Source organism: Eurytemora carolleeae, unplaced genomic scaffold (genome assembly GCF_000591075.1).
Source record: "Eurytemora carolleeae unplaced genomic scaffold, Eaff_2.0 scaffold21, whole genome shotgun sequence".
NCBI lineage: Eukaryota > Metazoa > Arthropoda > Copepoda > Calanoida > Temoridae > Eurytemora > Eurytemora carolleeae.
In genome coordinates, this window is record NW_019396207.1 from 35753 (window position 1) to 63008 (window position 27256).

General features: G+C 33.0%; 3 protein-coding genes across 3 annotated transcripts in view; 1 reads left to right on the top strand and 2 right to left on the bottom strand.

Moving 5' to 3' along the window:
• The window catches only part of LOC111698152 (spondin-1), a 23449-nt gene extending 18966 nt beyond the window's left edge, over positions 1-4483 (top strand). Inside the window, exons 13-15 of the mRNA XM_023468410.1 lie at positions 1936-2060; positions 3782-3890; positions 3954-4483. Of these exons, the coding sequence (XP_023324178.1) occupies positions 1936-2060; positions 3782-3890; positions 3954-4178 (459 nt within the window). The 3' untranslated portion in view covers positions 4179-4483. The remainder of the gene's footprint in view (positions 1-1935; positions 2061-3781; positions 3891-3953) is intronic.
• LOC111698153 (torso-like protein) lies at positions 4442-10002 on the bottom strand. The gene is made up of 3 exons (XM_023468411.1): positions 9901-10002; positions 7171-7356; positions 4442-5568 (listed from the first exon to the last, which is right to left on the bottom strand). Coding segments are annotated over exons 1-3 (1092 nt in total). The 5' UTR covers positions 9903-10002; the 3' UTR covers positions 4442-4664.
• A 306-nt stretch (positions 10003-10308) lies between these two features.
• On the bottom strand, positions 10309-26540 carry LOC111698191 (uncharacterized). The gene is made up of 13 exons (XM_023468452.1): positions 26504-26540; positions 23583-23681; positions 22965-23034; positions 22262-22386; positions 21551-21712; positions 20440-20507; positions 17716-17837; positions 17024-17042; positions 15752-15913; positions 15023-15118; positions 14428-14546; positions 13546-13605; positions 10309-11488 (listed from the first exon to the last, which is right to left on the bottom strand). The coding sequence occupies exons 5-13, from the start codon at positions 21696-21698 to the stop codon at positions 11341-11343; spliced, it is 942 nt and encodes a 313-aa protein (XP_023324220.1). The 5' UTR covers positions 21699-21712; positions 22262-22386; positions 22965-23034; positions 23583-23681; positions 26504-26540; the 3' UTR covers positions 10309-11340.
• Between the last annotated feature and the right edge of the window lie 716 nt (positions 26541-27256).

Sequence of the window (27256 nt, forward strand, 5' to 3'; positions counted from 1 at the left end):
AGGGGAATATTGCAGTACAAAAAAATTGTTTTGATGTAAATATGATTTGTCAAATTGTAATACGGGAGAAGGGAAAGACGTATGTAACTTCGAGTAAGCAAAAATTATGGAGTTATTCCTTTATTTCTATCTGAAAAATGATTATTTTCAACTGCATTTCTCTTTACTATTGACTTTCGTGTTAACGCTTTACAGACAATGAAGGAGATTAACAGAAATGAACACTTTTTAAACGATATTAATAAACAACGATATCTCCATCTTGTCTTCAATAAAGGTTTTAAATTGTAAATTGAAAATACTATTTAGATGTAGATTTACATTGAGTATTGATAAAAATTTAAACTTCCAAAAGGAGGTTGTCAATACACACCCAGGCTATCCGTCTTTAGTATTGAAAGTTTCAAGTGATTTAGTGACATGTATTGTAAATTCTAGATCATTCCTCAACCTTACAGCATTTACCTTTACAAACCTCACTTTAAACTTTATTTTACCATTACTAGATTTTTCATAGTTTATTTTATTATTTTTACAACATTCACATTCTTTTGAAATTCTATGTCATGGAAACTATGACTACAAAAATATTTAACCCTAACCCCCCCCAGCCTATTTACGGCCGGTTCAGGATATTTTTCAAGGTGAAATATATCCCCAACATCTCTTTTTTGTGAAAATTGTTAATTCAAAAAGATGGATAGAAGGAAAAATAGAATTTAATGAGAATTGAAATATTTGTTTTAATAAAAAAGATATGAATAAAATGTATTTCTTTGAGTGAAGAATAGATTAAATCGTAAAGAAAACAAAGTTTGAAACTTTTAAAATGAGTTTATCTTTATCTCACCAGAACAATTCTTTTCTTTAAATTTCATTTATTTCATCTGATTATGAAGAATAAATCTACATAGCTATGAGAGGGGAAGTGCTTTTATGAGTAACTCCTCCCCCCTAAATTTGTGAAATCTCACGCACCTCTGCCCCTTTAGTAAAAGTAAATTCAACCTATATGAAGCATAAAGTTTGTTGCACCGACTAGTCCTGTTCATAGAGCTAGGTACAGTAAAAACTGGGACCGGAAAGGTTGACCCGGCTCGGAAATTCAAATGTACTACGCGTACGGCTGCCCGTGCATGATCTATAGTAATTTAGTAAAAATAATTTTGATTTGTGCACTTAAGCGAGCGATAAAATATATGAACGATTTGGAAAAGGGTGGGTCTGGAAAAATAAGAAGGGGGATAGATTGGATAAATGACATGGTTTTAGTGGACATGCAAACGTCGGATAAAATAAAAGTATTATTTAGAACATTTCAATTTTTCGTAAATATTCTCTTTAATTCATTAACCAGGGTTGTTAATGAAAATTATTCATATTTTGTGATATTTTCCAATTCCAATTCTAGTCTTTCTGAGAAATCAAATTGTGAAATGCATGACAAAAAATGAAAAACCCAATCAGAAACAATTATCACAATATCAAAATTACATCAAATTAAATTCTGAAAAAATTGTGAAATAAAATGAGATTTTCAATAAAGTAATCTACATTTTCTCCGTATCAAGATCTGTTTATTCTGTAAATATGTATAATCTCTGTATCCAGATCTGTTTATTCTGTAAATATGTATAATCTTTGTATCCAGATCTGTTTATTCTGTAAATATAAATAATCTCTGTATCTAGCCCTGTTTTCTCTGTAAATATATATAATCTCTGTATCTGTATCCTCTATAAATCTATATTCTCTCTGTATCTGAATCCTCTATAAATCTATATAATCTCTGTATCTGTATCCTCTATAAATCTATATAATCTCTGTATCTGTATCCTCTATAAATCTATATAATCTCTGTATATGTATCCTCTGTAAATCTATGTAAGCTCTGTATCTGTATCCTCTATAAATCTATATTCTCTGTGTATATAGTTCTCGAGATGGTATTATGACTGGAAGGAAGAGAACTGTGTAGAGTTTAAATACTCCGGCTGTGGAGGAAACAGAAATAGTTTTGTAACTCTTCAATCCTGCCTGGAGTCCTGCCATAACGATGGGTAAGAATAATTTCTGATTCCTGCCTATTAATTACACCAGAAACCAGAAGGGGATGATTTATTGGTTTATTGGTGTATTGTCCTGTAATCCCGGCCATTAAGTCTCTCCGTTTAAGAAATAAATAATCCTAGTTTTTTGTGTCACCCTGTATTAATACTCATTACTTTTACTCACTGATTCCCTCTGTTTTGATAATTTTATTGAAGGATTCACCCTGTAGTAATACTCATTACTTTTACTTACTGATTCACCCTGTATTGATAATTTTATTGTAGGATTCACCTTGTATTGACATCTTTGATAATGGATTCACCCTGTATTGATATCTTTAATTTTGGATTCACCCTGTATTGACATCTTTGATAATTGATTCACCCTGTATTGATATCTTTAATAATGGATTCACCCTGTATTAATATCTTTAATAATGGATTCACTCTTTATTTGATATCTTTAATAATGGATTCACCCTGTATCGATATCTTTAATAATGGATTCACCCTGTATTATCATTATTCAACCATTAAGCTGAGATTACCGTTTTACAGACAGCGATAAATCTTTGTTTGTGGTCTACAGCATACAGTGGTTTATACATTTATTTATATATTTATTTATTTATACAGGCTTTATTAATAATTGGAAGCTATTATCCTAAACTACTATGTTTTACAGTAGGAATCTAGTATCCTAAACTACACATGTATACAGTAGGAAGCTATGATCCTAAACTACTATGTTTTACAGTAGGAAGCTAGTATCCTAAACTACTATGTTTTACAGTAGGAAGCTAGTATCCTAACTACACATGTATACAGAAGAAAGCTAATATCCTAAACTACTATGTTATACAGTAGGTAGTTGGTATCCTGAACTACACTTCTATACAGTAGGAAGCTATTATCCTAAACTACTTTGTTTTACAGTAGGAAGCTAGTATCCTAAACTACTATGTTTTACAGTAGGAAGCTAGTATCCTAAACTTCACATGTATACAGTAGGAAGCTATTATCCTAAACTACTATGTTATACAGTAGGTAGCTGGTATCCTGAACTACACATGTATACAGTAGGAAGCTAGTATCCTAAACTACTACAGGGTGTCCCACATCAAATTAGACCGCGTCAATGGGTCTAAATTACGATTTGGGGGACAAATCAGAAAATTTAAGAAGAATAAATCATTTAAAAAAATTTAATAAGGCTAATAGAAAATTTTGTTGGCAGAAAATGCTAGATTTTTCGCGTATTATGTGCGTATTTTGGCGTTAAAAATTGTTGGTAATCTAATATGATATGGGACGCTCTGTATGTTTTACAGTAGGAAGCTAGTATCCTAACTACACATGTATACAGTAGGAAGCTAATATCCTAAACTACTATGTTATACAGTAGGTAGCTAGTATCCTGAACTACACATGTATACAGTAGGAAGCTATTATCCTAAACTACTATGTTTTACAGTAGGAATCTTGTATCCTAAACTACACATGTATACAGTAGGAAGCTATTATTCTAAACTACTATGTTTATCAGTAGGAAGCTATTATCCTAAACCACTATGTTATACAGTAGGAAGCTAGTATCCTAAACTACACATGTATATAGTAGGAAGCTAGTATCCCTAAACTACTATGTATACAGAAGGAAGCTAGTATCCTAAACTACACATGTATACAGTAGGAAGCTAGTATCCCTAAACTACTATGTTATACAGTAGGAAGAGCGCTTTCAAAGATTTGATGTCTATGTCTCTGGTGAGAGAAGATTACCAGGCAGATTCTCCTCAACGAGTTCTTGTAGACGCTCCTGTAGAGGTCCCCTGTCAGGTCAGATCTTTTAGAAAAATAAATATTTCAAAAGGATTAAGAAAAATGTTGAAATTCTGCCAGGTATCTGATTGGTCAGATTGGTCAGCTTGCTCTGTATCCTGTGGACGAGGTTGGGCAACAAAAACACGGGAAATTATTGCGGAACCACAAAATGGCGGTCGCGCTTGCCCGCGGAAACTATCTAAGAGGAAGAAATGCCGCGGAGATGCGTGTGCAACCCGTCCTTCTGATTGGTATCAAGGAAACTGGCGAATGCTCCAAGATGATGATGATAATGATATCTAAGATAATCGCTGCAGCAACAAATTTAAACTTTTCCGCTTCCGAATTTCTTCAATTTTTGTAGCAGTGTGAGTTTGATATTATAAGCAAAGCTTTTTCTTGCCTTATATTTTCATTAAAGTGTATGCATTCATGCATTTAATATTTAACTTAATAATTGTGTGCCAGGGATGTAAACAACCTTTATTTACGGGGACTGCATTATCTTATATTTATCCATGTTTTTATAATTCTAATATGTATTCTCAACTACTTCAAAACTTATATATCATAAAGAAAGTTTATTAACTAATAAATAAATAAATTAGCATACAACTTTACAATAGCTGTCATAGTTTAATTGTTCATTGCTCAATGCTCAGCCTTCAAATCTCCACGTTCCGCGCTTCGGCAACATTCTCATAAATGCGCGCGGTAAACTCTTCAAGCTACACACTGTACTCTCTGTACTCTTTGTACTCTCTGTGCAGGAATTAGTTTAAACTCCACTCAAATATTTGCTTCCCACAAGGCAAGTTCTGTATTTACAATTTCTTTATAGAACTCCTGAGACTCTAGGGAAGGTAGGAGGGATCCCAAGGAGCGGAAATGTAGAGCTATAACGGCGGTAGTATCCTGGGTTAAAAACTCCAGTTGATCCAGTATATCAGGTTGTTTTCTAATCTCAAATATACTTGGATAGCTAGCGAAGGGAAGTTGTTTAAATACACGTCCCTTTAAGAAGTCTCCAACCCTGTTATCCCCGCTAGCGACAAGAACTTTACCATTCTCCTTGACCACCCAGGGGGCGAGGTAGGCGTCGTAGATGTCGTCGAACTTGGTCACCTTCTTTTCAACTAACACGTCGTTCTTAGCCTTGATATACATTCCTCGGTCTAGAGCTAGGACCTGGTATACAGCATCTCCTACAGTCAAGGACTCAATATAATGACTTCCATGATTCTGTACAAACTGTTCTACACTCTCCTTATCTCCAGATCGAATTCTTTGAAACGCGTCGGAGGCGTCGGGTTTTAACTGAGGCGTACCTTCAATCTTCAGGGTAGCCTTGGGCTTAGCCAGCTTTACAAGAACAAACCCTGCGTCGGATTTGAGAATGCTCTCGCTGATCCCGAAATATTTGACGGTGGTTGGAGTTCTCCAGCTGCCAGTGAACATTCGGTAGGGTTCTCGAACCCCTTCGGCATCAAAATCGTGAAAATAGTGCTTCATTAGATCGTCCAAATCGTCGCAGAAATAAATCTGAAACTGATCCTGGAACCTGTTAGCCTGAGGCAGAGTGATTTGTCGGACGGACTCGGATGTGAATATTTTTGAAGTGGGTTCGCGGATTACCCAAGTTCCGAAGTCGTCACGTGGAACCACTCGCACAGACAAAGAGAAAAATCCAAATCTGAAAATATAATGGTTTGAGAATATTATAGAACGGGGTTTAACAAGAACATAAGATGAATATAAAGATATTTAAACTTACATTCGAGAACAGTAGAAAATAAAAAAAAGATCTGAAAAAATATAAAAAACAGAATTGGATTAAAGTAAGAATAGGAAAGAAAATAATACAAAAGTATAGAGAAGAATAGAATAATTATAGAATATAATACAATAGAATAGTATAGAATAGAACAGAATAGAATAGAATAGAATAGAGTAGAATAGAATAGAATAAAATAAAATAGAATAGAATTCAATAGAATAGAATAGAATAGAATAGAATATAATAGAATAGAACAGAATAGAATTGAATGGAATAAAATAAATAGAATATAATAGAATAGAACAGAATAGAATTGAATGGAATAAAATATAATAGAATATGATATAATATAATAGAATAGAATAGAATAGAATAGGATAGAATAGAATAGAATAATTATAGAATAGAATAGAATAGAATAGAATAGAATAGAATAGAACAGAATGGAATAAAAAGAAAAATCTATGTTCTTGATCCATTGTTTTATTTGTTTTTTATCTACATTGTATAGTTTCCTTCATTATTTTATATAGGATGTATTTATTCTTTAGATTAAATACTTATTATTAATACACATTTTTACATTTAAGATTCAAGACAAAAAGTAAATTCTAGGTTGTAACAAGAATAAGTGAAACCTATCAGAAACTTTAATCTAAATATTAAATAAATTTGTTTGATTAATTTCGTTTTCATTTGAGTGTATTTAAAAACGAATGCATTTTCAGGAATTATGATTTCAAGGTTAGAATAGAAATATCATTTCAGACTCAAAACCGTGAAATTTCAAAACAAAACACAAAGAGCGTGACGGCTTAGCAATTACGGTATGTTGTTGTGTTTTTTATTATAAATTCCGGGAAATAACATTATCAGTAATGAAGAATCTTCGTCTCGTCTTACATCATAATGATGCAACAGTTTTTTACAAAAGAATATAAAAAATTTTGTTGGAATTTTTAAGGTTTTCGAATTTTCATTCAAAAAATGATGAGTGAAACAAATAGAATGGATTTAAAGCGTAAATGTTAATGCCAAAAAATTGCTCATTGGTGAACGTTTTATTGTGTTGCAAAATCTACTAAAGCTAGAACCATTAATTGAATGATGGAAATAATAAATATAAATGCGGGAAACATTCATTTTGATTTTAATGTGAAATTGATCTAAAGATTAATTTTGTTGACGGATAGTAAATATTATTCAAGATGGCGGATTATATTATTCAAGATGGCGGATAATATTATTCAAGATGGCGGATAGTAAATATTATTCAAGCTGGCGGATAATATTATTCAAGATGGCGGATAGTAAATATTATTCAAGCTAGCGGATAATATTATTCAAGATGGCGGATAGTAATTATTATTCAAGATGGCAGATAATATTTTTCAAGATGGCGATAATATTATTCAAGATGGCGGATAATAAATATTATTCAAGATGGCGGATAATATTATTCAAGATGGCGGATAATGAAAAGAAAATGGCGATTTAGTAAAACTGGAGCTGAATAACCTGTAGAATAAATCTAGAGCTTCTCCTGCTGGTAGATCGAACTGCTGCGTGTCTTGTCTAGGTTCAGCTCTGGTAATCCCTTCCCTGGCCCCCAGGAGGAGAAGGTTCGAACTCTGGCGAGTTTGTCGAACCAACCTGGAGACAGGGGAACTGGAAACCAACCCAAGCAATAACACAATAACCAGCCTAAACAAAAATGATTTTTAAATTCAAGAAATGCTGTTTATACTTTCTCATTAATATATCATGTTTAATGGGTAAACCTTTGATATTTCAAACTAAATTATTATTTGAACGAATACAATTCATAGTTTGAAATATCTAAGAGCTATGATTATAATTTGAAAATCATTTGTGTCAAAGACTCAATTCCTTTAGAGATGTACAGTATACATTGTACATTCAAAATAGTTGTTTTTGTAAGAAATGTACTGCAAATTTAAATTTAACAAAGACAGTTTATATGTACGTACGATGATAACTAGTTTAAAGTGGAATTTAAGACTAAAACTATTTTTATTCCAGTATATACTGGTTATCAATTTACATTTGTTAAATATTTCTCAGGTTTGTTTGGTATAAATGGACCGTTAGCATAATTTTAAATGCCCCCCCATGAAAAAACTGTGTATTTTTATTTTAGGCTTTGCTGCGAAAGTTACTTGTGCATTTAAAAAATAAACGGTTCTAAAGGTACCGTTGTGAATTGGTCGCTTGAAACTTCATGTACAGCTCTTTTAAAGAGGTTCTAGTATTGCCATAATTTTGTGCAATTTCTAACAAAAATTACTGACTCCTTAGAACAGGAAGCTAAAGGTTACAATCCGAGGAACTATCTCTGCTTCCTCATTACAAATATCAAATGTTGCAAAAATATGAAACGTTAAAAGTTTAAAAAGAAGCGGAAGGTAATTATTAAAAAACATATGACAAGGGATATATAAGAATTATTAAAAGATATATTTATTCCTGAAACAAATAAAGTGTTTTTATTTTTCCAAAATATTTATAATTTTCCAAGTTGAGAGTTGAGAGTAACGGTATTATATTTATACAAATCAGGTTTTGGTATTATGACACACCCTGGTGCTCGGAGCTACTTGTAGTTTGGACAAACATGATATTTTACAATTTCATCTGTTTTATGATGTTGTTCTAACGTTGTTCTAGTCAAATACTTATAGAAGGCTCTTTTAAAGGGACGGACCGGCTATGTTAGGTAGTTAAACTGAGTTTGCGGTGTTGTGGACGAACTCTTTAGGATTCATTTGAGGCATAAAAACTTTTTAAAGATCTGTAAAGCCTGAGTTTGAGCTCAGTTCAATTACCTTACATAGCCGGTCTGTCCTTTTAAAGGGACGTTGTGAATAGCATGTATACTGAGTCACACTCAGAGTCAGGGCAGTTGGGAATTCAAATTTGTTCCTAGATTTAACGTCAAGATATTCAGTAGTTTGTTTCGTACTTTTTTTAAATAAAAAATGGCATTTATGTTAACATTGAAAATGCAACCCAGCCTAATCCAAGGAGTTTTTTTTGTCACAATCCCTGATTGAAATATCGATGGTATACATTATAGGGTTAAAAAGATATAAGTAGTGTTCTAATCTTCATTGCGGATTAAAACATTTGAGTTTGCGGATTAAAGACTCAAATCATTTCCGTGGGTTTGAGAACCTTATGTATACAGAGCTGGAAACTTTAGAATGGTGGATATCAGGATTAATGCTTAATCCTTTGTTTTTGTTAATCTCGAGACTTACATAATCTCGAGATTATGTTATTTTTGAGATTAAATATTTAGATCAACAAATTGGATTCTAAGAACGCCAGATTTGTTGGTTTTCTTGACTGAAAGGGCCCTCACTTAATTTCTTACCCATTTATTTATTAATACATTAGTTAAAATTGGTTTCAAAAGAATCTAAAACGTATTATTAAATATTTTTCCTCACCGATTACTTTACAAAATGGCCGACAACAAATTCTTGATTTGTTAGAAATTGCAGATTTCTCTCATGGGATAGAATTTATATACAAAGCTGTCATTGGTCAATACAATTTACGAAATATATTCCTGCACTTCATTGAAGAAAATAATGTAAGGATATCCAAAGAGAGAGAAAAAGAGTAGATTAAGTACTCAAATTAAAAGTTTCCACAGTGAATATTCGTATTAAGTAGTTGGGATTAAAGGTTATCCATTCTAAAGTTCCCAGCTCAGACCGTACTTATTAGGTGATGATAAATCTAATAAGCTGGATATCAAAGTTTCCTCTATCGGTAGAGGACATGTCCGACTCCTCACAACGGTATAAATTATTTGTGGTTTCTATATATCAGGACTTTTAGAATTCTACAGATTATACAAAAAATTGATTTGAAAATAACGACGATATCTCCCTCTTTACTGCTCAAGTAAGGTTCAAAAGGTTATCGTAGTAATTTGGGTTTACAACTAAATGGGGGGGCCGGGAAGGGGGGATGGGGGGCACTTTAAAGTGCCCCCCATCCCCCCAGTGCCTTTAAAGTGTTCTAATTTTTCTGAATCTCACTGCAGGGTTTAGAAGATTCTGAATCACCCTGCAGGGTTTAGAAGATTCTGAATCACCCTGCAGGGTTTAGAAGATTCTGAATCCCCCTGCAGAGTTTAGAAGATTCTGAATCTCCCTGGGTTTAGAAGATTCCGAATCTCCCTGGGTTTAGAAGATTCTAAGCAGAAGTACTTACATGTTGGTTCGTTGGCCGTAGCAGGCAGACTAAACATTATTCCAAGTATATACATTGCTGAAGGTTATTCCAAACCATAGCAGATAGATATACGCCAGGGGCACCAGGGGAGACAGAAGGGTGGGGACACCAAACCCTGCACTGGAGTAAAATTATTCTCCCCCCCCCCACACGTTTCCGGAATATTTCTGTCAAAAAAAATTATTAGTACTATATTATCGTTATCAATTTATAATTAATATAATCATGATTGTCATTATCATCAGTATTATCATTATTATTATTATTATCATTATTGTTAGTATCATCATTATCATTTTTATTATCATTTTTATTCCCATAACTGAGAGTTTTTTTTGTGAGGGGGCGCTTTGACCTTTCAGCAAACAGTAAACGTACTGATTAATGATATTTGGTAGTTAATATTTATTCGCTGTAAAATAATAAGTTATTTAGAAAGAAGTATTTAATAACTTGGATACATGCTGGCATTGCTAAGCTTTCATTTACAAGAGCAGGATGTTTTTTTTGTGAATTTTGGAGCAGAGTACATTTTTCAAGAAAAAATACAAATTGAATTGGATAATTTATCAGGTTCTACATTTAATAAATCACAATTAGAGTACATGGTATGCATATTGCATGGTCATAAATAGAACTGATAATGGCAGAACAGAATGAATTCAAGATTAGCTAGGACTGTTGCTCTATTACAACCCAGAATATGACACATCAGATTATAACTGTTGCTCCTTTATAATGCTAGAGAAGGATATACTGAGACATAGGACTTTTGTTCTATGATAAAACCAGAACAGGATGTTTATAATGACCAGGACTGTTTCTCCGAGAGAAACCCAGGATAGTATGGAATAGGATTAGGACTATTCCTCCAGGATAAACCCAAGATAGGATGGAATAGGATTAGGACTATTCCTCCAGGATAAACCCAAGATAGGATGGAATAGGATTAGGACTATTCCTCCAGGATAAACCCAAGATAGGATGGAATAGGATTAGGACTGTACCTGAATCTTGGTGTTTTCCAAGATTAGGACATAATTTATTTAGGATTAGGAATGTTGCTCCAGGATAAACCCAGGATATGATGTATTAAGGATTAGGACTGTTTCTCCAGGATAGGTCCAGAATATGATGTATTCAGCATTAGGACTGTTTCTCCAGGATAAATCTAAGATATGATGGATTCTTGATTAAGACTGTTGCTCCAGGATAAACCCAGGATAAGATGTAATTAGGATTAGGACTATTGCTCCTGGATAAACCAGGAAGAGAATAATTCGAGATTTAGGACTGTTGCTCAAGAATAAACCATATGATAGGATGTAATTGGATTAGGACAGTTGCTCCGGTGCTCTCCTAGAATAAGAGATGGATTTAGGAGTAGGAATGTTTCTGCGGGATATGATGTATCTAGGATTAGGACTGTTGCTCCAGGATGTAACCGGGATAGGACGGGTCCGGATCAGGACTGGTAAAGGACGGGTCTTGAGATGAGTAGGACGGATCAGGAGCTTTCCTCTTGGTTGATCTTCTACTCAAGGACCGGGATCTACTCTCTCTTTTCCTGAAATAAATGAATCACAATTTATATATAAAGTGAATCCTTAATTGAGAATTCTTGCATTAACAAATTGAGTACAAAAAATGTCGTCTTGATATTTAGACAATTTTAGAACATTGAAAATAGTCTTTCTTTTTACGTTATTAAAAGAACTAGATTATTCAGTTGGTTGAGTACACTATATTCGAACTATTGTAGGCATTTATTTTTGTTAGGAGAAATATAATCCATCAGGTAGAAATTAGGATCTAGAGCCAGCGTTGATAAACCATGAGATAAAAGTTTATTTCAGTAAATACAATGAGTTGAGTTCATTACTGTATTTTATTCCTTTAGTGTATCGCACTATATATGATTACTCTATTTCCATACGGTGGTAGGCGATTATATCACTAAAATGAAGACGACTTTTTAAAATAAGTTTGATTGTTAACAAGCTTTTTTCGAATTACAAGTTTACATGTAATCAAAGAGAAGAATTTTTAAATGATAAATTCTCTTGACTTCTATGGTGGATTCAGGCTGTTTAACAGCGTAATTTAAATCAAAATTGAATTCGAAAGTCGTCTTCATTGTATTGGTATAAATGCCTACCACTGTATTTTGTCCGATTCAGTACTGTACTCTTAAAATATTTATTAAATTTCGGATTTCTACTCCAAAAACAATAGAGAGGAAATTGTCAGTATAAATACTTCTCAAAAACAATTATATATTCCACGCGCGGATTTTTGGTAACGTCAATTTGACAATGACAATTTGGTAATTACAACTTGTTAAGTACATATAAGTGACAATTTGGTATTGGCAAATTGGTAACTACAAACAAATAGCAATTTGGTAATGACAATTTGGTAGTTACAAAAAGTTACAATTTGGTAATGCCAATTTGTTAACGATGTAAAAGTTACAATTTGGTAGCTACAAAAAGTGACAATTTGGTAATGACAATTTGAATGCTTCATAAAATGACAATTTGAACTACATAAAGTGACAATTTTGTAGTCTAGGTAACTTTTGTTAACCTCTAGTTCATTAAATGTGTATTTAAAAAAAATCTTTATCAATGATCAAACAAAACACAATAGACTGTATTTGGGAATATATGAATAGGTTTGGATTAATTAGATTTAAAAAACAAAATGTCGATTATCAAAATGTTACATTGTGTTGGGTTAGGTTAGGTAAAGGCAGTTTTTGGGGCGAGCGCTGCAGCTATGGGGCCGAGCGCTGCGGCCTCTTAATGTTGAATAATGAGCTGTTTCTATCATTATTTTGGGTTAGGTTAGGATAAAAAGTGTAGGGGCCAAGCGCTGCGGCTAGGATGAGCCAGGAGCCGAGCACCGTGGCCTCTTTTTAAATGTTGAATAATTTGCTGTCTCTCACATTACTTTGGGTTATGTTAGATTAGGAGAATTTCTGGGCCGAGTGCTGCGGCTAGGATGGGCTGTCCGAGCACTTGCGGAGTCTTTAATGTTGAATAATGTACTGTCTCTTACATGATGTTGGATAAGTGGGGTTAAGATACTTCTAGACCGAGTGCTGTGTCTATAACAAGCTATTACAGGCTATTACAGTTGCAAAATTTAAAGAAAATTGCTAAATAAGGAGCTTAAAATAATCAGCTAAAATCAACATTTTAACATTTAAGAGGCCGCAGCGCCCGGCCCCCAAACCCATCCTAGCTGCAGCGCTCGGCCCAGAAATAGTCTTTACTTAACCTAACCCAACATAATCTAATTAATTATTTATTAATAATGGCAAATATGTATGCTTTTTTATCAAAATTGTCATAAACAAAATGTCACTTTATGTCGTTACCAAATTGTCATTTCCAAATTGTCATTACCAGATTGTCACTTTTATGTCGTTACCAAATTGTCATTTCCAAATTGTCATTACCAGATTGTCACTTTTATGACGTTACCAGGTTTCATTACCAAATTGTAACTTTTGTGAATTTACCAAATTGTCGTGATTGATTGAGTAAGCAACTTTTAAAATGGAAGGTCACTGGAAATTTGACCGATAGTCCCAATAATAAACTTAAAATTAATTACTTATTATTGTATATTTCTCGTCGGAGAATTTCCTGATTCCTCCTTTTCCTTGTCATCCTTCTTACAACCTTTATCAAGTTAGAACCCAGGTTTCAACCTTTCTCAAGTTAAAAACCAGGCCTCAACCTTTCTCAAGTTAGAAACCAGGCCTCAACCTTTCTCAAGTTAGAACCAGGCCTCAACCTTTCTCAAGTTAAAAACCAGGACTCAACCTTTCTCAAGGTAGAAACCAGGCCTCAACCTTTCTCAAGTTAGAAACCAGGCTTTAACCTTTCTCAATTTAGAATTCAGGCCTCAACCTTTCTAAAGGTATAAACCAGGCTTTAACCTTTCTCAATTTAGAATCCAGGCCTCAATCTTTCTCAAGTTAGAATCCAGGCCTCAACCTTTCTCAAGTTAGAAACCAGGCCTCAACCTTTCTCAAGTTAGAAACCAGGCTTTAACCTTTCTCAAGGTAGAAACCAGGCCTCAACCTTTCTGAAGTTAGAAACCAGGCCTCAACCTTTCTCAAGTAAGAAACCAGGCCTCAACCTTTCTCAAGTTAGAAACCAGACTTAAACCTTTCTCAAGGTAGAAACCAGGCCTCAACCTTTCTCAAGTTAGAAACCAGGCCCCAACCTTTCTCAAGTTAGAAACCAGGCCTCAACCTTTCTCAAGGTAGAAACCAGGCCTCAACCTTTCTCAAGTTAGAAACCAGGCCTCAACCTTTCTCAAGTTAAAAACCAGGCCTCAACCTTTCTCAACTTAGAGACCAGGCCTCAACCTTTCTCAAGTTAAAAACCAGGCAAATGTTTCCACATCAGGTTGCAAAAATATATAGATCTTAAGATTAGATTATCAGTTTCTTCAAATAAAAACTGGATTAAGTGTTGAGAAAAGTTCCTCTTGTTGTGTGAGCAAATACAGCAGCAGAGACAACAAATAAATATGGAGAGCAAACAGATCCCTGCAGAACCCCATCCAACCCATACAAATATATTCATTCTCCAGTCATAATCTTCCTATAGTAAAACATTTTAAAAGTTTAAAGTACATATTATATTCTTTTTTTATATCCAATAAACATAGAAACAGCTGAACCGATTGATCCCAAATTTTTGGTGGGACCTCACATGACCTCTAAGGTAAGGATTAAAAAATTTGACCTTTTAATATATTCTATTTTTCAAAATCTACAAAAAAAATCGATAAATCCGCAAATTTTTAATAATCTAAAAAGAGAAAATGGAGCAGACAGAGCAACATTTAAAAGTTGAATTTAAATATGGGCACGAAGCGTTCAAAAAGCCTAGTATTCTATAATTGGGTCATATATAAATGCCAGATGTTGTCTTTTTTCAAAATAAACTTCTAAATCAAAAACTTGTCTGGAATATTATCAATGAGCGGTAAGATATGCTTAGTTGTGTTCCGGATTCCAAAAATTGGATTATTATTTCTTGAAATCTGAAAATTTCATATTTAAAACCAGGTTGACCTCTAGTTCTTCTTCTTCCTGCTTCTGGTCCTCCGGAGTAACCTCCGGGTTAATCATCTCCAGCCTCCAAACCTTGTCATGCTCAACCAACTCAACCTAAAAGGGACTGTAAACTTATTTTCAAAGGAAGTTTTAAGTGACCCTCCATACCAAGAAAGCAAATGTCCGATTTACAAGAATACCCTTGACAACTGAGTCTGATAAAAATTTTGAAGAAGCCGTCGAATTTCTGATTCGAAAAAAATGTTTAATTCTGTTAATTTCTCCATTGCTTCTGATTAGCAATTAACAATTTAATAAACAAAACATAAATATCTAACTTATAATTTCTCAGAAAAACCGTAAATTAAGCATTCAGCTTTATTTAGAGGTTCAGTTGAAATTACGTTTACAGTTCCTTAAAGAGACCCACCAACTACACAATTCACAACAGTACCTTTTATAACTTTGTCGGGGCTGAAATAATATCCTTGATATCCATTCTATAAATTCTTTAAACGTCACTTGTGATTATAGCAGATAGATATATGCAGAGCAAATAAGAAAGAAATTTTCAAAATAGAAAAACGACGATATCTTCCAAATAGTTACATAGATAAGGGATGCCTTTATAAACTGGGCATGCAGTTCTTTAAATAAATAATAATATTAATATTTCACCGAAAGTATTTTAAAGGTTCCAATGAATGGGATTCAAGATCTTTTTGGTTCTATCAATTTTCAATTTACCTCAGTTTTCAACATTTCCCCCCCTGACTGAAGAGAGCAGGAGAACTTAGTTTCAGAGCAGCAGAGAACAGAGAGTCCAAGTTTTCTGGTTTCAACTCCAGATACAGATACGGATAGCGGATAGGTTTCCAGCTTGCTCCGTCCTACGGGTGTTTCTTCTTTCTATACAATACAAGAACAAGTTTCTAGCTTGCTCCGTCCTACTGGAGTTCATCCTATATACAGAGGATAGGTTTCTAGTTTACTCCGTCCTACTGGAGTTCATCCTATATACAGAGGATAGGTTTCTAGTTTACACCGTCCTTCTGAAGTTTATCCTATACAGAGGATAGGTTTCTAGTTTACTCCGTCCTACTGGAGTTTATCCTATATACAATATAGGTTTCTAGTTTACTCCGTCATATACTGGAGCTCGTCCTATATACGGAGGATAGGTTTATAGTTTACTCCGTATTACTGGAGTTCATCCTATACAGAGGAGAGGTTTCTAGTTTACTCCGTCCTATTGGAGTTCATCCTATACAGAGGATAGATCTCTAGTTTACTCCGTCCTAATGTAGCTCGTCCTATATACAAAGGATAGGTTTCTAGTTTACTCAGTCATACTGGAGTTCATCCTATATACAGAGAATAAGTTTCTAGTCTACTCCGTCCTATACTGGAGTTTATCCTATACAGAGGATATGTTTCTAGTTTACTCCGTCCTATACTGGAGTTTATCCTATACAGAGGATATGTTTCTAGTTTACTCCGTCCTATTCTGGAGTTTATCCTATACAGAGGATATGTTTCCAGTTTACTCCGTCCTATACTGGAGTTTATCCTATACAGAGGATATGTTTCTAGTCTACTCCGTCCTATACTGGAGTTTATCCTGTAGAGAGGATATCTTTCTAGTTTACTCCGTCATACTGGAGTTCATCCTATATACAGAGGATATGTTTCTAGTTTACTCCGTCCTATACTGGAGTTCATCCTATATACAGAGGATATGTTTCTAGTTTACTCCGTCCTATACTGGAGTTTATCCTATATACAGAGGATATGTTTCTAGTTTACTCCGTCCTATACTGGAGTTTATCCTATACAGAGGATATAATTCTAGTTTACTCCGTCCTATACTGGAGTTTATCCTATACAGAGGATATGTTTCTAGTTTACTCCGTCCTATACCGGAGTTTATCCTATACAGAGGATATGTTTCTAGTTTACACCGTCCTTCTGGAGCTCATCTATATATGTGTAATGTTCAATATTCAAAACGAAACTTACCAAGTCTTGTTCTTCTCCTCTGAAAGAAAAATCATTAGCATTTCATATTATAGGGACTGCAAAGGTTATTTCAAGTAAACTTAGATTTCGGAATTTCCATTAACGGCATGATTTGCAGGATACAACTCCAGACTAGATATGGAGCTGGAGAACCCTGACTATACCTGATATAGCTCCAGACTAGATATGGAGCTGGTGAACCCTGACTATACCTGATATAGCTCCAGACTAGAAATGGAGCTGGTGAACCCTGACTATACCTGATATAGCTCCAGACTAGATATGGAGCTGGTGAACCCTGACTATACCTTATATAGCTCCAGACTAGATATGGAGCTCAAGAACCCTGACTATACCTGATATAGCTCCAGACCAGATATGGAGCTCGAGAACCCTGACTATACCTGATATATCTCCAGACTAGATATGGAGCTGGTGAACCCTGACTATACCTGATATAGCTCCAGATTAGATATGGAGCTGGAGAACCCTGACTATACCTGATATAGCTCCAGACTAGATATGGAGCTCGAGAACCCTGACCATACCTGATATAACTCCAGACTAGATATGGAGCTGGTGAACCCTAACTATACCAGATATATCTCCAGACTAGATATGGAGCTGGTGAACCCTGACTATACCTGATATAGCTCCAGACTTGATATGGAGCTGGTGAACCCTGACTATACCTGATATAGCTCCAGACTAGATAAGGAGCTGGAGAACCCTGACTAGAACACATGAGATGCATCTGATTCCCTTGTCTATACCCTGTACTGATATCTAGTTCAATATCTGGACCGGATACAACCTATATATAAGAATATGTAAGAAAAATTTTATTAATTGGATTGTCGTCTTCTTTCGTTCTTTTATTTAGGATTTTGAAATGTGTAATTCTTATAACTTATATACTTTTATAAAACCTCTGGGTATATTCTTCGAAAGGAATCAGTTATAAAATTCCAAATCAACCCAAAAGAAAGAACGAACCTGGCAATCATTTCTCTTTTTTTGTAGTTACCACTGTTTTAGGTACCATTGCTGGATTTAAAGAATACTTTTACAAGAATAATTTAGAAGTACTTCGACATTCTGTTTACTGTTGATCCATGTAGAGTTGTGAAAGAATTGCATGCAAAGTTGTCATATTAAATTGTATCTAATTGAAACTGATGTTTGCAAACATTGGTATCAAATTGTCACTGAGATTTCAAATAAATTGAACACTTATATTTATGATAATTAAATTTAGAAATCTGGACGATCTGCTTGGAAAAAACAACAATAACCGTCTCAAATATCACTGCTAACTAGACAGAAGAAGAAGGTAAAAATTCCGTTTATCCGGTTATACATTAGAAATTCAAAACACTTTTGTAGTTCTCAACAGCTCTTCTATTGAGGAGTTGGGATTAAAAACATTCATGAATTCAATTTTAAGCCAAATGTACTTTAGTTTGACGTCTTAATGTATTATTTACTCTAAGAAAACACAAAACCAATGATTCTAATTATTCTGAGAGTAAATGGCACTCCTTCACTCTAAGAAACGTAAATCTTTCATCTGACAAATCAGATCTTCTTGATGGAGTTCTAGAGCCAACTTCAACTTAGTAGCACATGTCTTTAAAAGTTGATGAATGATAAATGGTTTTTGAGATTTGAGAGCTAAAAATAGTTCAACATCAAAGCACTACCCACAAAGGATTAGACTTGAGAGACAGCTGTACAGATGTTTTAATCTAATATATTTTCTTTATTTTAAAGGGAGTGTTCGCGAAAAATGAAAGGGGGTATAGGCTTAATGCGATAAAAAAGCGTTTGATCGCTACTAATCTTACTTCTATCTGCTGCGTCTATAAGGAGAAAATTGTTAAAGACGTCTCATACCGAATAACTTAGCGTCCATATAAATTGAAAAAATTGCAACACACGACTTAAACCGTAAAAAAATCAATTTAATTTCAAACAAATCATTCAGATATTACAACCTATAGTCATCGATTATCTTTCGCCACATTTGTATATAAAGTTTATATTTTATAATATTTTTTAACTAATTTTTTTATATTTTTTTTCAGAAAACGTTTTTAACGGATTTCGAAAAATGTGAATGGTGCGCGGCATTCTTAGATAGTTGCGCAAGCGACAAGAGAAATAAAATTAAAAAATTATACATACAGTACATAAAGTGGAACCCTGTAGATACATACAGTACATAAATTGGGACCCTGTAGATACATACAGTACATAAAGTGGGACCTTGTAGATACATACAGTTTATAAAGTGGAACCCTGTAGAAACATACAGTACATAATGTGGGTCCCTGTAGATACATTACAGTACATAAAGTTGGACCCTGTAGATACATACAGTACATAAAGTGGGACCCTGTAGATACATACAGTACATAAAGTTGGACCCTGTAGATACATACAGTACATAAAGTGGGACCCTGTAGATACATACAGTACATAATGTGGGACCCTGCATAGATACATACAGTACATAAAGTTGGACCCTGTAGATACATACAGTACATAAAGTGGGACCCTGTAGATACATACAGTACATAATGTGGAACCCTGTAGATACATACAGCACATAAACTGGGACCCTGTAGATACATACAGTACATAATGTGGAACCCTGTAGATACATACAGTACATAAAGTGGAACCCTGTAGATACATACAGTACATAAAGTTGGATCCTGTAGATACATACAGTACATAAAGTTGGATCCTGTAGATACATACAGTACATAAAGTGGGACCCTGTAGATACATACAGTACATAAAGTGCCTGTAGATACATACAGTACATAAAGTGGGACCCTGTAGATACATACAGTACATAAAGTGGAACCAATAAAACAATGAATTAAAAACGAGTTTTAGACTGAAGTTAAGATTTTCTATAGTCCAATGAATTCAACACAAATTTTGCGCAGTGTCCAAAGACCCATTTTGTTTAATAAGCAAAATAAAATCAAATAAAAAAGATATATGAATGTTGTCTATCTATATTCTCTCAGACTATGTATATACATTTATCAATTTGGTGAACATATAATTTGTTAATTCATTACATTTGATATTTAATGTAATATTGGAATTCTCAATACATGATAATTCTTATTAAAACTTTAAATCAAACCTAACTTTGAATGAATGCAGGTTATTTAACGGTTACATCTGATCTTAGAGAAATTGCGATAAAGCGACTATTTAAGTGCATAAAAATGACCATAAAATCAATAGTAGTAACTGTGAAAAAAATTAATAACTTTTTAATAAAATCAGTATACAGTATTTTACACATTTCATTTAAGTAAAAATCTTATGTATAAAATTGTATTCCTTTTCCACAATTTTATGTGTCTCACTGTATGGAATAAAAATCTGACCTGCTCTGAGTTGGATAAGACTGTGAGTCTACCAGATCTTGATCTCAGGACCCGGATATCCCCAGGACCCACACATTAGCAATAATATTAATTAGTTTCAAGCTTTATCTTAAAGACGACATTTTTTTCCAGATTTATCCAATTTTAGGATATAATTTAAACTACAGTGGTAGGCGATAATAGTAACATGATGAAGATAACTTTTTTATTTAAGTTTTAATTAATTTTTAAGATTTTTTTCGAATTACAAGTTTACAAAGCTCAATAATAAATAAATATAAAAATAAATCGAAAGTCGTCTTCGTTGAATTGACATGTCACCTACCACTGTATCTTGATGCCCAGTGTTCTATATCTAATATTGATTAAAGAGCTCGAGATTTTTAGAATTTGTTAGATCTAGCAATAGATTAATTAATCTCCGTCGCGTATTTAATATATTAAAAGCATAACGATTATACTTGATACTTATATTACATAATTTTTATTCTGTATCATTACTTAGTTTCAGAAGTGTGGGTAGCGTAAATAATACAACCCCTCATGAGAAAATTAAATAAGAAAACTGAATTAATAAAGAAACTTAGTAATTAGTTAACACCTCAGAGACCAAACTTTTAAATCTTTTCATTACCGGCGCATATTGGCTCAATGCTTGATCTCGATATATTGTTAATCTACAGATTTTTTTAATTTCTTTATCTTTATCCCCTAAAGTTCATAAAACTAACAGCTAATCAAAGTAAAAATTTCTAGAGATCAAGCAGATTTTTCCGTAAAATTCAAAAGTGCCCAAATGGATATCGATATCATCACGTGATCGGAATTATGGGATCCAGTACACAAGTTCCCAGCTCGGGAATTGAGCTTAAGACCTTCAATTCAAGCCATTTTGGAATGCTGGGACCGAATTTTATAAATTGGAGAGAGGTTGTTGAACTAACCACCGCCGGTTCAACTACTTCTCAAGTTCTCACGGGCTCAAATCCTGAATCACCTATTCAAAGACTTAAGATTTTAAACAAGCCTAGTTTGAAATCAGCTGATGCAAACATATTTGTTGACAATTCCAAACAATCATCTCATTTTATCTCATTGTATAAAGATGAACCTGGTTCTAGGAGAGATAAACTAAGATTACACTTATAAACTCCGGACATCTTCTCATCTATCCTGTCAAACCGAACCGTAAGAACGGAGATGTTGAATCCAGATTTAACATCTCCAGGTTCCTGGTTCACATGTATAGGGTCCACCATGTAGGATACGGAGCCTGGAATCAATCATCTATTTATATATTTGACTGGTCTGATTGTTTTTATGCCAACTTTTGACCCCTGGAAAGGTTTATGGCCGGTCAGAAATTGCAAAATTTTCCCGCGTTAAAAAAACATGTTGGAAACCCGCGAAATTAGTGATTGTTATTTTATACTACAATAATAACTACAACATTAAAATCCCATGGTTTACCAAGTAGTTATTGCTCAGGCATAACAAGTAAATAAATTCACGGAAATTATTATGATAGAAATGCCAGAGTAAACATTCATAGATATTAAGTAGAATTAATTACTGTAATGCATCATCTGTTAGCAAGAATATGAATGTATATTCTGGGTTTAAAATGTTGTTGAAAAATGGTAAAGTACTCATCTTTGGTTACCTCTCTTTAAAAAGATTATATTCAAGACGTTTTTTATGTCTAATGTTGTAGTTATCATTCAACATGGAATGGAATAGGTGCATGCAGTATGGAAACGCCTCACCACGGAAAGTGGTGAGTCGGATTAAAACTTTCCATCTCTGAATCTAAATGTTAGACCTGGATCCAACCAGTCTGTATCTGGGTAGATATGAGCGTGTTGACGTGTCCCTGGCTGGTAGCTGAAGAATATAATGTCGTCCTTAAACCACTGAACTTGATGAACTCGTGTTAATGGGGTCTCCCTGAATAGAGAAGGGCATGGTTTTTTTTTTAACGAACGAAATATTTTAGAAAGAACAAAATTGTTCATGAAAGAGGGTGTCGTTTAGAAAAAACGAACGATTAATGAATGGACCATTAAGAGAAAGAAAAAATTGCTGTTTTTTAAAAACGAACGAAAAAAGGAACAGTTAAAAATTGTTCAAACGAACTTGAAAAAAACTATAGTTTTTTTACTAAACGAACAAATTATTCAAAAGATTTTGAAACAAAGGATTAAGCTTTTTACTGAACAAACGATTTTTTGGAATACATTTTTTTAAATATATCGTTTTCTTTACTGAACGAATAATTTTATAGAACAAACAATTCCACTGAATGAAAAATTCTAATGAACGAACTATTCTACTGAATGAACGATTTTTCGTTCAGTGAGAAAACAAACAAAATAGATGGAAAATTAACGATAATTTTGAGAAGTAAATTTTTTGACTGATTAAAAAAAAACGTACGAAATGGGTCAACCACGAACAATGAACGAACAATGAAAGAACAATAAACGAAAGAAATGACAAGAAGTCGAACATGCACATCTCTATCCCTGTATCCACAGGCGAGCACTCCAGCAGATTCCAACTTTAATATGGAAGGAACGTGAAAATCATAAATTTCTGACACGAAAACAATTGCCTCAATTTATTTGTAGTTTAACCCAGACCTACGGAGAAATCGAAAGAATTTGTAAAATGTCGTTTTATAAACCTACAAATGGAAGGCTGCAGATTTTATTTATTGAATAATTATATAAAGCTCTTTAAAACTGTTCCCGAATATTTCATGGCTAATTATTTATTTTCGCAAATACTGAGATTTACGTAAAATAGTATAAAACCCATTGAAAAATTGTCAAGACGAGTGTTCGAATTGGTTGTAAAATTTTAAGTTTAGTGGGATAGCTAGTATAGCGAAAGTTTAGTGTCCAGGCAAAGTTGGGTTCCCAAGCTAGTATATACAATATTCAAACATAATTGGGGAGGTAAAAAGGGGGGGTGGCTCAAGGGGGGGGAGTGTGTTTTCTAGAAAATTACCGGTGTCGATCTAAACAAAATGACAATAAATTCCTTTATATTGTTTCAAAAAAGGAAAAACACCTAATGAGGCTTTTTTTATAATAATCCATTAAAATTCCAATTAAAGAAAATATCAAAAACTGTTTTCCCTAAGGTAGAGTTTTCAAGATTTGAAATAGATATTTTTCTTCTAACTCTAGTTCTTCTAGTTCTTGTATCTTTAATTGTATCCTGGCTCTGTACAACACCTGAAAACAGGGGTCTAATCAGTAAAATTTAAATATTCAATTTTAAAAATTTTAAAACTAAGGGGTTTTTATTCTTTTTAATCTATTAAATCATTTATCTTTACAAAATCGTCTTTGTTTTCTAAGAATATTTTTTTGTTTGAAATAGTTATATCTAAAAACATCTTCAAAAAACAGGCACTCGAAATGTTTTTTGATTCTTATCTTTTTTTCTAAACTAAAAAATGTAAAAACAATTATGTCCCAAATGATTTTAATAGTTTAAATGTAATTCTAAACTGTCTCTGTCATTGCATTTCTATTAATTTATTAAAAATTAAAATTTACTTAGTATTAGTATTCTGGGAATCATAAATCCCTGCTCAAATCCTTTCTGCTTTTTTTTTATTTCAGCCCCAATGTCTATTTATTTTATCATGTTTTTTATATGTATTGTATTTTATTTAATCTTTTTCTTTTTATCTATGTAAAATTTTGTATCTACCAGAGTTTCTAAAACTAAAGAACGAAAAGTTTTGACTTAAATTTTAAGTTCATGGTTAAATGCCACGTCTGACTTAATCTAAACCTGAACTTTAACCGTGTGGTTAAAATCTTGAAATCCCGCAATCCCTATTTGTCTATCATCATTCAGTGGTAAGCGGCATCCAACTAATTATGATATATTTAGAAGTAAAAACCGATTAAATGAATTTCACGTTTTAGATTAATTAATGTTTGCATGTAAACCCAAAATACTGTTGTAACTGGAAATATGTTTTGTCTTCCGTTACGTAAATAATTTAAAATTTAAGAAAACAGCTGATTATCAATACTTACGTAATAATTCTCCGTAAATCCTTTTCTGTGATTAGTTCAGATTTTTCCCGGGAAATTCAAATTTAAAAATGAGAAGGTTTAATATTTAAGTAGCTATTCATTATTTTACAGAATTTTTAACCTCGAACTTAAAATTTGCGCATTCTTTAGTTTTAGACTCTGGTCTCAGACTTTTAATAGTCCTCGGAAATAAAATCTTTAAAAAATTGAATGTCGAAAAAAATTATAATCATTTTTATTATTATTATAACTCTTGACAAAATAGAATGATAACATTAATAATGATTTAAATTTATCTAGAATGCAGTGCAGTGCACAGCTTGGACAATTTCTAAATTGTGACTTTGTTTTCTCTGCTTATACTTTACTCTTCTGCAAAGTAAGGAATTAAATTTTAAACGAGAATGTTCTATGAATAAACTTTAAACAAGAGAGTTCTATGAATAAACTTTAAACAAGAGAGTTCCATGAATAAACTTTAAACAAGAATGTTCTATGAATAAACTTTAAACAAGAATGTTCTATGAATAAACTTTAAACAAGAGAGTTCTATGAATAAACTTTAAACAAGAGAGTTCTATGGATAAACTTTAAACAAGAGAGATCTATGAATAAACTTTAAACAAGAGAGTTCTATGAATAAACAAACTTTAAACAAGAGAGTTCTATGGATAAACTTTAAACAAGAGAGTTCTATGAATAAACTTTAAACAAGAGAGTTCTATGGATAAACTTTAAACAAGAGAGTTCTATGGATAAACTTTAAACAAGAGAGTTCTATGAATAAACTTTAAACAAGAGAGTTCTATGAATAAACTTTAAACAAGAGAGTTCTATGAATAAACTTTAAACAAGAGAGTTCTATGTATAAACTTTATCTGAAATCATAACTGTTGTATTTAGTTAATCCGTTCAGAGAGCTAACTAATCCGTTTCTTTTCCAGTTTGACAGATTAATTTGTTTTATCCGGCCATCTCTAATGGGAAATCGCAAAAAAAAGTCAGCTGTTTTTTAGATTAAATCAAAAGTTTGCTGTTCAGGTCCAATTCATCCTGGACTTAATTACGAATTGATTCATTCGGTTTGTTTTTAAATTTGAATTTATTCGCATTTTTGTGTTTAATTTAAAGAGCATACGCCACAAAAAAAAGTAAAAAGGGAGAAAAGGCGAAAAATTTATGTTTAATTAGTCAAACTCGCAGCTTGATGTGCCTAGGATTGAAACTGTTAGATCATCGTGAATTTAAACAAAAATTCTAAAAGTTCATTTTTTTTCGTGCAAAACTTTGGTTAAGATGATTGACGTTTTCTTAAAACTTATTGTTTATTGAAACTAACTGTATTAGTGTACAATGTACATATATGATAATCTTTTCGAAAGAACTAGTTTTGCAACTTTTTTCTCTCGAGGTTTTGGTCGTGAGTTATTTATCATATTCTTTATTGGTTTTATGCATATTTTACACTAGAAAACTTTGATGCATTTTAAAAACTTATCAATTGAAACTTGTGGAAATTTTCTCTTTTAATGGAATTTTTTTTATCATCTTTTGATTTTAATAAATTGCTTTTGTTCAAAATAAATAAATGTTTGATAAAAATATTTATAAAAGTATAACAAACATATTTAATAGATTTATAAATATGTTATTTTGAAATTGCCTACTTATATTTAATAAATTAATGATTTAATTTCAACCCTATACCATTCTCTAAGGCCTTTTTCTAGGGTGGGGGGGGGGGGGGGGGGTAGGGCGTTTGGCGTCCTCCTAGGCTATACATAGATTCAGACCCCCCAGCCTGCACAGGGTTAAAGGGTACCATTGTCAATCAAACATGGCAAACTGTTACATATTTGACTTTAAACTTTTAACCATAAAGTACTTATTCACGCATTCTTAACATTTTCAGAAATTTGTATCATCCTTTTCAACAACATTTGATCGTCGACACAGCTCCTATAGTCTTTCTTATCTAATAAAAAACAAAGGCTATTGTTGACCTGTGTATACAAATAGATAGATTATCTTAAGAACCAGCATTCTTTAGTTTTCTGAAACAAAAGTTTAGGTAAGAAAATACTAATTTATTACGTTTTATAGGTTTTTTATTAAATACTTTGAAAGTCCTGTGACATAAACTTTTCTTAATATTTACATGTACATATATGTATATATGTACATGAATATGCTTCGTGTCACTTTAAAAAAAAACGATTGTAGCTTTAAAGGTTGCTTTATAAACATATAAAAACAAATTAACAACAAAACATATCAAATACAAATCATTTCGAATTACAAAACATATAAAAAACTTAACACATGAAATTAAAAAAAATCTAACACAAATAGTGTAAATTGCAAAATTTGAAAGTAGCTATGCTTTCCAAAAATGTTAATGAAATATTTTTAGCCATATTTTGTCCTAAAAGCTTTTTTAAAAAGAGATCTTTTAGAGGACATAATCGGGATGTTAAGTCAAACATATGTTCCCAATCATTTGTCCGGATTGGATACCTCCAGGCAAGGGTGTAATGCATCCTTGCCTGGAGGTGCCTATTAGCTGGCAACCATAGACTCTCCCTGCTTGTCCACCTTTCCTCTCTTCATCATCATTCCTTGGATCAATCCAAATAAAGCTTCTTTCTTATTGAGTTGAAAGCATGCACGCTTTTGCTGCGAGAGTTGTTGACAGCCGCCCCTCCGCCCTCCTGCATCCGTCAGGTGGATATAACTTCTTAACCAGATGTTGGCTT

What these genes read in the sequence shown, in the direction of transcription:
- LOC111698153 (XM_023468411.1), bottom strand. An exon ending in GCTCTAGATTTATTCTACAG is followed by an intron (nt 5,569 to 7,170) that starts GTTATTCAGCTC and finishes TTATATTTTCAG; the next exon opens with ATTTGGATTTTTCTCTTTGT.
- LOC111698191 (XM_023468452.1), bottom strand. Translation starts at nt 21,698, where the DNA reads ATGGTGGACCCTATACATGTGAACCAGGAACCTGGAGATGTTAAATCT. An exon ending in TCTTATCCAACTCAGAGCAG is followed by an intron (nt 17,838 to 20,439) that starts GTCAGATTTTTA and finishes TCTTATATATAG; the next exon opens with GTTGTATCCGGTCCAGATAT. An exon ending in GGGAAATGTTGAAAACTGAG is followed by an intron (nt 15,119 to 15,751) that starts GTAAATTGAAAA and finishes AGTCCCTTTTAG; the next exon opens with GTTGAGTTGGTTGAGCATGA.